General features: G+C 42.2%; 1 protein-coding gene across 4 annotated transcripts in view; it reads left to right on the top strand.

Moving 5' to 3' along the window:
• ABCA1 (ATP binding cassette subfamily A member 1) overlaps positions 1-10,722 on the top strand; it is a 92,469-nt gene extending 81,747 nt beyond the window's left edge. For all 4 annotated transcript variants that reach the window (XM_005530933.3, XM_088054538.1, XM_014259655.2 and 1 more), the window contains 14 exons: positions 411-588; positions 1,131-1,246; positions 1,334-1,478; positions 2,832-2,955; positions 3,561-3,690; positions 3,824-3,944; positions 4,116-4,178; positions 4,622-4,728; positions 5,114-5,255; positions 6,167-6,301; positions 6,529-6,632; positions 6,760-6,852; positions 7,030-7,273; positions 7,486-10,722. In XM_005530933.3, coding sequence (XP_005530990.1) covers positions 411-588; positions 1,131-1,246; positions 1,334-1,478; positions 2,832-2,955; positions 3,561-3,690; positions 3,824-3,944; positions 4,116-4,178; positions 4,622-4,728; positions 5,114-5,255; positions 6,167-6,301; positions 6,529-6,632; positions 6,760-6,852; positions 7,030-7,273; positions 7,486-7,626 — 1,843 coding nt within the window. In that variant the 3' untranslated portion in view covers positions 7,627-10,722. The remainder of the gene's footprint in view (positions 1-410; positions 589-1,130; positions 1,247-1,333; positions 1,479-2,831; positions 2,956-3,560; positions 3,691-3,823; positions 3,945-4,115; positions 4,179-4,621; positions 4,729-5,113; positions 5,256-6,166; positions 6,302-6,528; positions 6,633-6,759; positions 6,853-7,029; positions 7,274-7,485) is intronic.
• The last annotated feature ends 2,533 nt before the right edge of the window (positions 10,723-13,255 follow it).

Raw genomic sequence — 13,255 nt, 5'->3', positions numbered from 1 at the left:
AATAGTGGCAGATGATGGGCAGATACTTCTGAACTTTGAAACAGCGCCAAAACAGACAAACCCCAACAGCCCCAGGATATGGATTATGTGGGAAACAAAGTGGTGGTGATAAGGAGAACAGAAAGCAGTCTATTATGCTGAAGTTATTAACCAGTCTCCAGGTTGTGATGCTGTGCTTGAGATGCCAACAGACTGTGTATGTTCCCTTTGCTATATGGCTGGAGAAGAACTGTGCAGTTAAGAGAGTCTTGCATGGTAATCCTTTACTCAGGATTCTGGGTATAAGGACAGAATAACAACAGCAGCAGAAGAAATAGTTTCTGCCCTGGCCTGCATGAGCTGCCTCATTTCATCTCAAAGGAACCAGTACCAGCATACAAAGAATTTCCTTTTGTCCTTTTTTTATCCAGGATGACCACCTCTGTGGATGTCCTCGTGTCCATCTGTGTGATCTTTGCCATGTCCTTTGTTCCTGCCAGCTTTGTGGTTTTCCTTATTCAGGAACGTGTCAGCAAGGCTAAACACTTGCAGTTCATCAGTGGTGTGAAGCCTGTGATCTATTGGCTGGCCAACTTTGTGTGGGATATGGTAAGGACTAAGGCTTGGCTAAACTATCCCCTGTTCTGTTTTTCCAGGGTGTCTTGAAGTGCACAGTGCAGTTTGGCCCAGTGGGCACCACATTATTTTAGTGAATAACAACTGTGACTATGACTTTTGTATTTACTCTCATGGGGCAGTAGTTCTCAGTGGGTCAAGGAATACAACAGAGGCTGGAAGGACAACCATAAGCTCAATCATTAGCATTTATGATGTCACTCTAAAATACTTGCCCAAAAATGTTTGTTTGTGTAGCCCCTTGTTCCCCTCTGTCCAGAGCAGGTTTTCTCAACCTGTGGTGTTCTAAACCTCTGAGAGTCTAGTGACTACTTCTAGAGGGACCAAGAAATGTGTAGTGTATTATGGTTCACACATATGACACTTTAAAAAGTCTCCCATTGAAAACAGCTTTGGGAACACTGAAAACTTTTTGAAAACTATTGGATTAGAGCAGAAAAACATCTCTCCTTTTTTTGTGTCAAGAAATCTCTTTTTATGGAAAGAAATCTAAAGTCATGTTTTTCACCTTCCAGTGCAACTACATTGTTCCAGCTACACTAGTTGTCATCATCTTCATCTGCTTCCAGCAGAAGTCCTATGTATCCTCCTCCAACTTGCCTGTGCTGGCTCTCCTTCTGTTTCTCTATGGGTAAGGGATTTCTCATCAGAGGGTGACTGGGAAGGCTCTTGGACTTGGGAGGTTTTTACCTGATGTTGCTGCCTTTTCTCTCGCCAGATGGTCCATCACCCCTCTCATGTATCCGGCCTCCTTTGTGTTCAAAATCCCTAGCACGGCATATGTTGTGCTGACCAGTGTGAATCTCTTCATTGGCATCAATGGAAGTGTGGCCACCTTTGTCCTGGAGCTCTTCACCAACAATGTACGTTTTTCCTCCTAAGGAAAAGAGCCTAAGAGGTTCCTTACTGTCATGTGCTGCTACAGTCTAGTTCCATGTAGGTTACATGTTGCCTTTAGCAGCCAGATCTCCAGAAAAGCTAGGCCCTGGTGGGTATGCATTAGCTTCAGCAGCACTTTAAACATGGATTTTAGCCCATTTCTGGTGGAAATGGGCTAAAGCCTCCTTTAGAAAAGCTCACAGAGTAGTTAAGATGGTTAAGGAGCTCCTGAGATTGTCTATTCCAACCTCTGAGCAGGATCAGCTGCAGCGGTGTATTGGGTTTGCACAGCCTGGTTTTTTGCAGTGGGAGGCCAAGGTTAAACCACCACAAGCAGGTTGGTCAGGGCTATTAGATTCTAAGGTTTCCAGGGAGAGAATCTACTGTCTGCCTGGACAACCTTTTCCATTTTTCAATCATTCTTAGGGTAAAAAAAAAAAAAATTTAAAAAACAGAATTTTCTTATATTCAGATGGAATTTCTTGTATGTTCTTAATGAAGGGCATTTTCCATGTATGAAGGCCATTTAATCACCCAACCATTTAGTTGTGCTGAATTTTGGCTCCTACTGTAAATACCTCTCTAGCTGTCTTGGGGAGCTTACACTTTTCACTTCAGATTTTTGACACCAGATGCCTCCTGGGGAAGGTACAAGTTCCTCTCATGCTTGTAGACAGCACAAGATGTCTTGGAAAGCACTGTTTGACCCACAGAGGTGCGGAGTGTTCCTTGTAGGAGGAGACTCAATAGACCCCATGGGAATTACTTGTTGATTGTACCTCTTCCTGTGGGCATAAGGACACAGTCCTTGATGATGGCTCCATTTGTTACAAAGCCTATTCTAGCTCAGTAAAAATGAGTGCATGCTCAAGAGATGAATACCTGGCAGAACAGGAACTCAGGGTGCTATCAGTTCAATCCATGGGCTAAGCCAGCTGGAAGACCACAAAGGGAAATGTATTAGAGCTTCCAATGTGGGTTAGGGAGGAACACCCTACAGCCACTGACAACCTGTGCAAGTTCAACTTCCCTGTGTCCTCAGCCAGTAGCCTCCTTGCATATCATTGTTTGCAGACACTGCCTTTTAGACTGAGAGTGTTTGGAAAAACCTTTTATTGCAGTTTGCTTGTGTTATGTGAGCAACACAACAACACTGACTGTCCAGAGGAGCCATGGCCCTGGCTCTTGGGAGAACATTTCTAATCCTTAGATTTTTGTGGCGTTGCAGTGTTGAGGAAGGGAAGGAGGGGGTCAGTGACAACATGGATGACCCTTGGGAGGTGATGGCTGCGTTCTGGTCAGCTGGCTCACTGGCACTTGATTTTTTCTCTTAACAGAAGCTGAAGGACATCAATGACATCCTGAAGTCTGTCTTTCTCATCTTCCCCCACTTCTGTCTGGGCCGGGGACTCATTGACATGGTGAAAAACCAGGCTATGGCTGATGCTTTGGAGAGATTTGGTAAGTGAAACTGTGTATGACAGAGACAATGGCCTGAAAGGAACAGAGAAATCTATAGTCTGCTCCTCCAGACAAGCTCCTCTAACTTTTCAGGAACTAAAAGTGCACAGTTTGCAGCACAGACCTGGTCAAACATGGGAAGTCATAATAGTCTTCCAGTCTAAGTTGTTAAGAGAAACTGGTAGATAGAGCCAAAGAGTTTTGAGTTAAGAGCATTAAATAAAAATGGAAAAAGACAATTGTATGGAGATCATTAGGTCTAGTGTTAAGGAGTGGCTGAGGTTCTGGAAAGCTGGATTTATTATTTTTCTTTGGCATGCAGATGCCAGGCCTGAGTCATTGTCTATCTGTGCTTTACTAACCTTTTGGAAAGGTGGGCTAGCTCTTCGGCAGACTGAATTTTCCAGGCCTGAGTCCCAGCTTTGCTACAGTAAAAAATGTGCATGCAGCCGCAGCTGGCCCCTTGTGTGGTCAACCCTTCCCTCGTGCAACTGGCTGATCACCAGTTGTCCCAGTGCCCAACTTGGTGAGCTCTGCTGGAAGAAATGCTAGAGTGCTCCTCTTGCTCTGGAAATGTGATTGTACTTTTAATCTCATTTTGGCAGGAGAAAATCGTTTTGTGTCCCCTCTGTCATGGGACCTGGTGGGAAGGAACCTCTTTGCCATGGCAGTAGAAGGTGTTGTGTTTTTCCTCATTACAGTGCTCATCCAGTACAGGTTCTTCATCAAACCCAGGTAGGTTGTCTTTTCTACTGTGCTGCTACAAGCAGGTGAAGTTTTCATTGGTGTTGCCTGTGAAATGGGGAGAATATTACCTATGAAGGCCCTCTCATTTTCTGATAAGGCTTTATCGTGTTGATTTCTTCAGGCCTGTCTATGCCAAGCTGCCTCCTGTGAATGATGAAGATGAGGATGTAACCAGAGAGAGGCAGAGGATAATTAGTGGAGGAGGACAGAGTGATATTTTGGAAATCAAGGAGCTAACCAAGGTGACAGAACTTCTGAATTTGTACTCATTGGCACAAAACTATGCAGTTCACTGTGTCTTATCAGAGGAATTTAGGGGGGTCAAAACTTGATCAAGTTGGAAGTACTGAATATGTACAGCTCTAATTGGAATTCTTTGACTTTGTCCTCATTCTTTTTTCTTATGGTTTCAGATTTACAGAATGAAGAGAAAGCCAGCAGTTGATAGGATCTGTGTTGGAATCCCCCCTGGAGAGGTAAGCTTATTTGTTAAATGCATTGTTAATTATTACTGCAGTATTTAGGAGCCAGCACAGGGTAGAGTAAGATCAAAACCACATGAATGTTCAAACTATGCCAAAGAAAAGTAGAAGCTGAAGCAGTTTCTGTGTGTCTCTGCCTTTGAAGAAGATACTTAACTCTCAGTGTCTGGGACCAGACACCAAACTCCAGTATTCAAGGTTTGTCACAGATAAACTGTGGTGACAGTGTATCAAGGTGACACCACAGTTTGTTAGTCTTCCCAGCCTAAAGGTTTATACTTAAAATAAAAGCACAGAAATTTTTTTTTTCCTGAAAATAGACTTGAGTCCCTCTAGCTGTCCTGAGGGTCAAGTTTGCTTCTACACATCTTTTCAGTGCTGAAAATGGTGCAGATGGATCCTGTTCTCAAATACACTGTGCTCATTTATATCCCCAGTGCTTTGGACTCCTGGGAGTAAATGGTGCTGGCAAGTCATCCACTTTTAAGATGTTAACTGGTGATACAGATGTGACGGGAGGAGAAGCTTTCCTCAAAGGAAACAGGTGAAAGACAATGCATTTTCTCTGCTTTCTCCTCCAGTTTTAACAGCTTTTTTTCCCACATCAAAAGTCTCTTCCACTTCTCCTGGTTACAACTCCTGGCATCTATTTCAGTCCTTGTTTGAGTCTGGTAAAGTATGTCAGTCGCTTAGGAAAGTTGATCTAGTCTGGTATTCATTTCCGTGTAACAGCTCTTCCATGTTTAAATATAATTTTTTTAAGGACAGAAAAGGGAGAGAGATAAAAAGTAATTTGATAAAGATGGATTTCTAGGATCCTGTATTTTTGTTAGTTCAGTGATTCCAGAAACACTGTTTCACACTGTTTTAACATCTAGAATAGCAGCATATGCTCATGAAATCCTAACAAAGGCTTTTTTATTTTACAGTATCTTGTCCAACATCCAAGAAGTCCATCAGAACATGGGCTACTGCCCACAGTTCGATGCTGTTAATGAACTGCTAACAGGGCGAGAACACTTGGAGTTCTTTGCACTCCTGAGAGGTGTTCCAGAGAAAGAAGTCTGCAAGGTAAATGAAACACTCTAGGACCCACACCAGTGACCAACTTGCAAGTTCTTGCTTGCATGCACCCTCCCTGCAACTCATGTAATGTCATTACGTGAAGCTGTTGAAGATACGATACAGTGAAATCTGCCCCCCTCTCCTTCAGGACAACCCAAGAGTTGCCCTGTTCTTTCAGTGCTGCCTGGAAAAATGTGCTGCAGATAATTTGGGTCCTGCGTTGTCATAGTGGATGTTCTTCTCCACTGAAGAACTTTCTTCCTTTAAGAATTTAAGGGCTATGGAGCTGCAGGTCATGCAGAACTTCACTTACTGTCAAGTGTTACTTCTTCAAAGTCCCCAGAAACAAACACTCTACAGCTTAGCAGAAGCCTTGTTCCAAGTTTTAAAAGCTTTCTGGTTGATCATGGGGCATCAATAAAGTGCTGCTATTTCAGCATTCAGACATGAGGTTACAAGAACTGTCTTTAGGCAATTGATGACAGCTGCCAGTACCATGCTGCACCCTTCTCAGTTCTGTTTTCTGGAATTAACAGTTTTTGAGACAGTATGAGGCCTGAGTGCTCTACATAGATGATATGTAGGGTATGCCCAAGTAGCTTGAATCCTTCTCTGAGAGTAGACATGATGGGTGGAAACTGCAATCTCCTTCTAAGATTGCTGCCAAGTTCTTCCATGTGGTGTTCTCACCAGCTCCATATAAAAAGGGACCCAGTTCTGGGTGTGATTTGAGCAGTAGCTGGGTTACATATATCCAGATCCAGAGGTGCACAGGGTATTTCAAAACCCGTATCGGTGCCACATTAGATGCTCAGATGAATGGCCCTTCTGAAAGCTGCTTTTGAAGCCAAAGCTTCTAAGAAAAATCTCTTTGTGCAGATGCTTGATTGAAGGCGGTGGTGTGCTGTCTGTTGTAGGTTGGTGAGTGGGCAATTCGGAAACTGGGCCTCGTGAAATATGGAGAAAAATACGCTGGGAATTACAGTGGAGGGAACAGACGCAAGCTTTCCACAGCCATTGCCCTCATTGGCGGGCCACCTGTGGTATTCCTGGTGAGTCTGCAACCTTTGCTCATCAATATTTTTCTCAAAAAACAGAAAGGTTGAAATGAAGACTCATTAAAAATCCAGTGCATAAATTACTTTCTCGTTTTAGAAAATGAAATCAAACTTGCTAATTTTCAATGTTTCGTAATCAGGAATGGACAGGTCATTTCAAAGATGAGGTGTTTGTCAGCAGAATGTAGCAGCATAATTTGTTTTTTGTATACATTTTGCAGGATGAGCCAACAACAGGGATGGATCCCAAAGCACGTCGCTTCTTGTGGAACTGTGCTCTGAGTGTAATCAAGGAGGGGAGATCAGTGGTGCTCACATCTCACAGGTAAGTAGCAGCGCACTTGTGTCATACCTTGGCTTTTACATTTGCCAGGGCTGGATGCTAAGCTCAGCCTTTCTGCTCTGCCCTTCAGTGCTGTGTGCATTACTAATGAAGTTATTTCTGCCTGCAGCATGGAAGAATGCGAAGCCCTGTGCACTCGAATGGCGATAATGGTCAATGGGCGGTTTAGGTGTCTGGGCAGTGTTCAGCACCTAAAGAACAGGTAGGTGTTTTATTTTCATTTATACCACACAGTTTGCATTTTTAGGGAGGTACAGCTAGGCTTAGTTGCTCATGCAGCATTTCTGTTGCTATTCTGACTATAGTAAATGCTGCTGGATTTTTAGCCCACTTGTTTTTCAGAAGCACTTAACTCTTGTACTGACATTTTTGTTTGTAGGTTTGGAGATGGCTACACCATAGTGGTGAGAATTGCAGGAGCAAACCCAGACCTGAAGCCTGTTGAGGAGTTCTTTGGGCATGCCTTCCCTGGAAGTGTCCTAAAGGAAAAACATCGGAATATGCTGCAGTACCAACTTCCCTCTTCACCATCCTCCCTGGCCAAAATATTCAGTATTCTCTCCCAGAACAAAAAGAGACTCCACATAGAAGACTACTCCGTTTCTCAGACCACACTTGACCAAGTAAGTTTTTAGTCAGTTTTTAGTAGCCTGGATGCCAAACGCTTCTTTTGTAGAAGGAGTACATGCACCAATTTAATGCACCTATCTTATAAAGGCATTTAAACAAACTAGAGTACTGAATCCCAGGACTATTTCAGGGTGTCCAGTGCTTGAAATTACATGAATTAATGAAATACTATGGTGGTGTGTGACATGGCCTGTTTTTCTTGTAGGTTTTTGTAAATTTTGCTAAGGACCAAAGTGATGACGACCATTCTAAGGACCTGTCATTGCACAAAAACCAGACTGTGGTAGACATTGCAATCCTTAACTCCTTCCTGCAAGATGAGAAGGTAAAAGAAAGTTGTGTGTGAGCCAAATTCATCAAAGAAATGATGAGCAGAATGCAAACTTCCTTTTCCTGGGATAGTATATTCCCAAAGAAGCTAGAGGAAAAGCAACTGGACACTCTACTGATAACCATTCAATGCAATGCAATTCAATGCAATGAAAACAATTCCTTTACAGGGGCAGTGCCTCATGGAGTCGTCTTGTACTGTTCTCCAGTGAAAGACTTGAACTTAGCTCATTACAGTATAACTCTGAAGCTGTGGTAAAGCACCCACTAGATGCTGTGGGCTTTCAACCATACTGTATCTTGTTCTGTACAGTATGTTTTTATTAGGGTTGCTAAAATAATTAATTGAGGAAACATGGCCAGTGGTTATTTGCAGATATTTTAGACATGCATGTTTTAGTCTTTAGAACATTCGTGTCAGGAGTGGGAATGTGCTGGTGCTGTATCCATTGCTGGCAATGAATGCACCAAAACAGTCAGTGGCAAGAAGAGTCACCGCTAGTGTTGAAGCCCTAGGTTGTGAAAACTTACCTGACCAGCTGGCTTTCCCTAGGCTGGTGTAGGTCACTGGTGACAAAGCTGAGGCTACAAAGCAGTACTGTGCAGGTGGGATGGCAAGAGACCGGCCATCATTACCGCACATCTTCATCAGTAAGTGGTGATATGGAGAACTGCGAACCCTCCAAATGCATGATTATCCCACCAGCATCACAATCAACAACGTACTTTGACTAGATGTTTGTGCAGTTAAGTACTTTCCTGCTCCTTTGAGGTACTGTTGTAGCTGCATGAATGACTAGTAGGAAGAAGTGGGTGAGAAGCAGACATAGGGTTTGGACCACAGCAGCAAACTCAGTAGTTGTACAAGCTGCTAATGCCAAGAGCAAATTCTAAATCATGACTGTCACTCAGATCTGTAATATCTGCTCTTTAACCCCTGCTTTGCAGCAGAAAGGTACCCATCATCTGGAATTACTGCTTAGCACAAGCATGTTGCTGTTTCTGGCTTTGCCAGATAAAACTAGAAACGAGATGTAGATTTTTTTTTTTTTTAACAGTATTATTTATGACTTTAAATAGATAAGTAGCATAATTAGGGATTGAAAATGCTTTCAGTTGATCTTTGTAGCCACGGTATTTCTTTACATTATGCCTGTAATGCTATGCTGTCTTTCTATCCCTGTGGTGGATAGCTGCATTCATGATCTGACCATGTTCCAGATTCTAGTAATCAGCTGCTATCTGCAAACAGCTGCAACTTGTTCACCTAAAATTTTCCTGTTTGAAAACTGGTATAACATTAGTGTGTAAGTTTTTGCTTCTGTTGTGCAGTGTAGTTTCAGTCATTAGGTGATCCCTAACTGGAGAATACACCCTTATTATACATGTGACAAACAACTGTTTCAGTAAAAATCCCCCTGAAAAATATGAGAGTTCAAGATAATAGTGCTACAGTTCATCAGTCAATTTTTCAAGTTTTACAAAACTACAGACTAATATTAGAGGGGAAATTATATAGTAAGAACAACCAATGCTTGTTCACATTGTACAACGGTCATGGGAGAGTATGCTTTTTGGGCTCCTCTGTGTTGCTTTTACATTCAAAAATTGGTTCAGTAATGTGGTCTGAACACAAGTGCAGTTCCTGAGCTGTTCCTGTATGCCATGCCTCTGCCTTAAACACCCACACAGGTTCTGCACTGGTTTTGATGCTACTCCATGAATCAGTCATGGACCATTTTCTTCTGTGAATGACCATAGCAGCCCACCAAATACTGGCATGAGCCTGAAGAATATTGATTACATGTTTCCAAGTGTACTTGGTAACACTGACCAACTCAACATTTTTAAAATGCAGTTTAAACAAGTTCCTTGTCCCTCTGTGTCCTGCCTTGAGTTAAAGTAAGAGCTTAGTACAGGCTCTGCTGAAGTGCCTTTTTCATACTTTTATTTTATTTTTTTTTTTATCTGTATAATTCATTGCTGAGGGGATTGAGAAAAGGAGTGTAATGGGGATTGGTATACCTCACTTAAAACATGCTTTGTTATTACCTTTATGACTTTGTCACTCTATGGGGATGAGTTACAGGGTGACGAATACGCCAGACTTCCAAGTGCAGAACAGCAGAGCTACAACCATGACTACTCCAGAACTATGTGGCGGTATCATTGAAAGAAATAGCATGTACTGGAGTCTCACCACTGCTACAAGTCACTATTACAAATCCACATTACATCACTGAAGTGAAGGGCTAACTTTTTTGCACTGCACCAAACTAATGCGTGCAGAGCTAGAACGAGTTCTACGAGGATTTAGATTTGGTCCTGGAAGGGCTGTGGTTTGCTCTTGGTAACTGCTCATTTAAATGATTCATGTATCAGGAAACAACAGTTACATGGTAATACACTTTCCTTAGCCCACAAAAGATTCTTGATTTCTTTTGCCCCATGACTGTCATGCTTACAGGGCCTGCTATCTGTGACAAAATATTGCAGTAAATGTGGATATTGACCAGACTACTTCACAGCTCTGATCTGCGTTGTTTGTACTGAACAGACAGCATAATGCAACACTGGCATGAAGACTTGTCATGGAATACGTTCAGACAGCCACTAATTTTTATTCATTCAAGTATGTGTTTGGGAAAAATCACTCTGGAGTCATACATATTATATGAACCACTCTTGATAATGAAACTACACTGAGGTGTTAACTTATTTTAAACTTCAGTACTATTGACATGTGGCATCCCTCTTTGTAGTACATTTGTATTTCAGTAAGGTGGTGTTGTATTTCCCCCGTGGTTAAACAACCACTTTTGTGCTTATCTTTCCCTCCTGAATTATAGTTGGTCCTTCGTTCCAAGCACTTTATGCTATCTGTAATGGGATCTATTTTTGCACTGGAATATCTGTTAACTTTGCAAAAATCTAGAGAGATTTCACAACTGAAATTTCTAAGTTAAATCCTTAAATGGACATTTTCATTAAAAGCAAAAAAAAAAAAAGTATATATATTTGTATTTGCTAATATCTGTTATGTGAAGTATTAAAAGGCACTCTAATTGCCTTGTATTAAGTAAAAAAATAAAGCTGTTATAGCACCACTGGTCTTCACAAGTGTAATTTTTGCATTTTTTATTTCAAGGAGCACTGCTAGAAGCTTCTGTTTTGCTTGGTTTTATTTTGTTGTGAACTTTGATTCATGAGATTTCAGTAGCTCTAAAAACTAGTATGGAGTAGATACACTATTTTCAGGTAAATGAGGACATGCAAGATATAAAGGTAAGTGCTACATTGAACTTCTAAAGTTATTAAATAAAAAGGTCTCTAGCAAGTGATTGGTTAACTGTCAAATCCAACTGCAAAGCATAACAAACTTCTCTGGATGTTTAAATCCCAACTCAAGTACCTGCCTCTGAATTTTTATTACAGAGCTGTGAGCTGCTGATTGCTCCTCCTTGCTAAAAACACCCTACACAGTTGATTTTGAACAGCAGTTTACAAATGAAAGCAGAATAACAGTGTGATTGCTCAAGGATAAACTGATACTAAAATCTTATCTACTACTGCCTGTAGTATCACCATCAACCAAGTTCCAATATCTAACCAATTCCTGAAGTTGCACTCATCAGGAAAATTCTGCCTGAGTTAAGAAGCCAATTAAAATTTCACAGAGTCACAGAACATGCTGAGTTGGAAGGGACCATAAAGGATCATCAGGTCCCATTCCTGGCCCTGCACAACATCATCCTCAAGAGTCACACCATGTGCCTGAGAGCATTGTCCAAACACTTCTTGAACTCTGTCAGGTTTGGTGCTGTGATCACAGATCCCTGGGGAGCCTGTTCCAGTGCCCAACCACCCTCTGGGTGAAGAAGCTTTTCCTAATACACAGCCTAAACCTCCTGTGACACAACTTCAGGCCATTCTCTAAGGTCCTGTCACTCACTGGGTGCCAGAGAGGCAAGATCAGTGTCTGCCTCTTCTCTTCCCCTCAGGAGGAAGCTGTAACTGCAATGAGGTCTCCTCTTACTCTCCTCTAGGCTGAACAAACCAAGGGACCTCAGATGCTCCTCATTTTGCTTCCCCTCAGGGTTCTGCACCATTTTGTTGACCCTTTCTAATGGCTTAGTATCTTTCTTATATTGTAATGATACATTAGGATTTTAACTTTTATATTTTTCATATATTTGTAATCCTGCAATTCTTTAGTGCCTAACTCTAAACTCCATACAGATTGTTAGCTACTGTTTTCCCATTTTGGTCAGGCAAAACAATTCCTCTCCAGGCCTGGGAATAACAGACATCTATTCAAGCCCCAAAAAATGTAAACAAAAGTGAGTTGGGGGGGAGCAAACATAGGGTAAATGACTTCATTAGCTGAAACTGTAATTAGAAGATTAACCCCCAGTCTGCAAATGGACCAAATACAAGTATGAAAGCCTGTGACCTGTCATCTATTTTTAGGTGTAGCCCCTGGGTGGAGGCTCCAACTGCCTGAAATGTACCTGAAGGCACTTCAATAAATATAACTGCTTTTTATTCCCCTTAACTTTGGCCTCTGTTTTTAGGTGCCAGAAGGCATCAGTGGCACCCCAAACTGTCCCAAGCACTCGAGGTGAGGCTGCCCCAAAGCAGAGCAGGACAATCCCCTCCCTTGTCCAGCTGTGATGCTGTGCCTGATGGACCCCAGGACAGGACTGGCCCTCCTGGCTGCCGGGGCACTGCTGGCTCATGGTCAACTTGACATTGGCCAGGACACCCCAGGGCCCAGTCCTGCTGCTTTCCAGCATCTTGTCCCCCACTTGTCTGTACACCCAGGGTTTTCCTTGCCCAGGCACAGTATCCAGCACTTTCCCTTGTTGAACTTCATGTGGCTGATGATTGCCCAGCCCTCTTAATTTCCTGGGTTTTCTGTTTTGATCTCATGTCCAGCTGCCACCTCAGGATAAAGTACACCTCTAACATCCTGAATGTTCCTTATTCTCAATGCTGATGTTAAGGAATAGTTTTTAATTAAAAAACAGAAGAACAACCAACCAACCAACCAAAAAACCTCAGTGAAACTTGAATTCTTGCCTGCAAATGAAAAAAAAAAAAAAGTCTTTAACTCTCTCTTCCCATTTTTCAGCTCATGCTTTTGTTAGTAAAAAAAAAAAAATCTTCCTTTGAAAGAACAGTTGTAAGGCCATATTCTAAACAATATACTGGCTCATCAGGTCTTTGTACCTTAAAAAGTTGATCTATAAAATGTAAGACAGAAGTCTCTGAAGTTGTGTTTGTTCCACCCCGAGAATGCTAAACATAGCCTAGTGGGAGACAGCACTGTATGAAGACAGGGATATAGCAGCTGAGACCCGTTACACTCCCTTAACTACAGCAGCCACATCCCATGCATCCACCTTGGGCACAAACATAATTTAGTGCTTTCTGTGAGATCTTAAGGCCCTATAAGAGGCAGTAATCATTATGCAAACTGCACAAAGATACTTCAGTACTCAATTGCTCATTGCAGATCCATGATAAACATGTAGAGAAGCGTCCCAAGTGCTCTGCACTTCTAGTCAATACCTATAAATTGCAGAAGAGGGTGCTCTGTACTACTGTACACAAAACAGAAGCTTGACTTCTCAGCCCACGAC

Source organism: Pseudopodoces humilis, chromosome 4 (genome assembly GCF_049639895.1).
Source record: "Pseudopodoces humilis isolate 2021_Gansu_Grassland_sample_001 chromosome 4, ASM4963989v1, whole genome shotgun sequence".
In the NCBI taxonomy this organism is placed as follows: domain Eukaryota; kingdom Metazoa; phylum Chordata; class Aves; order Passeriformes; family Paridae; genus Pseudopodoces; species Pseudopodoces humilis.
This window is presented reverse-complemented; position numbering and strand designations above follow the sequence as displayed.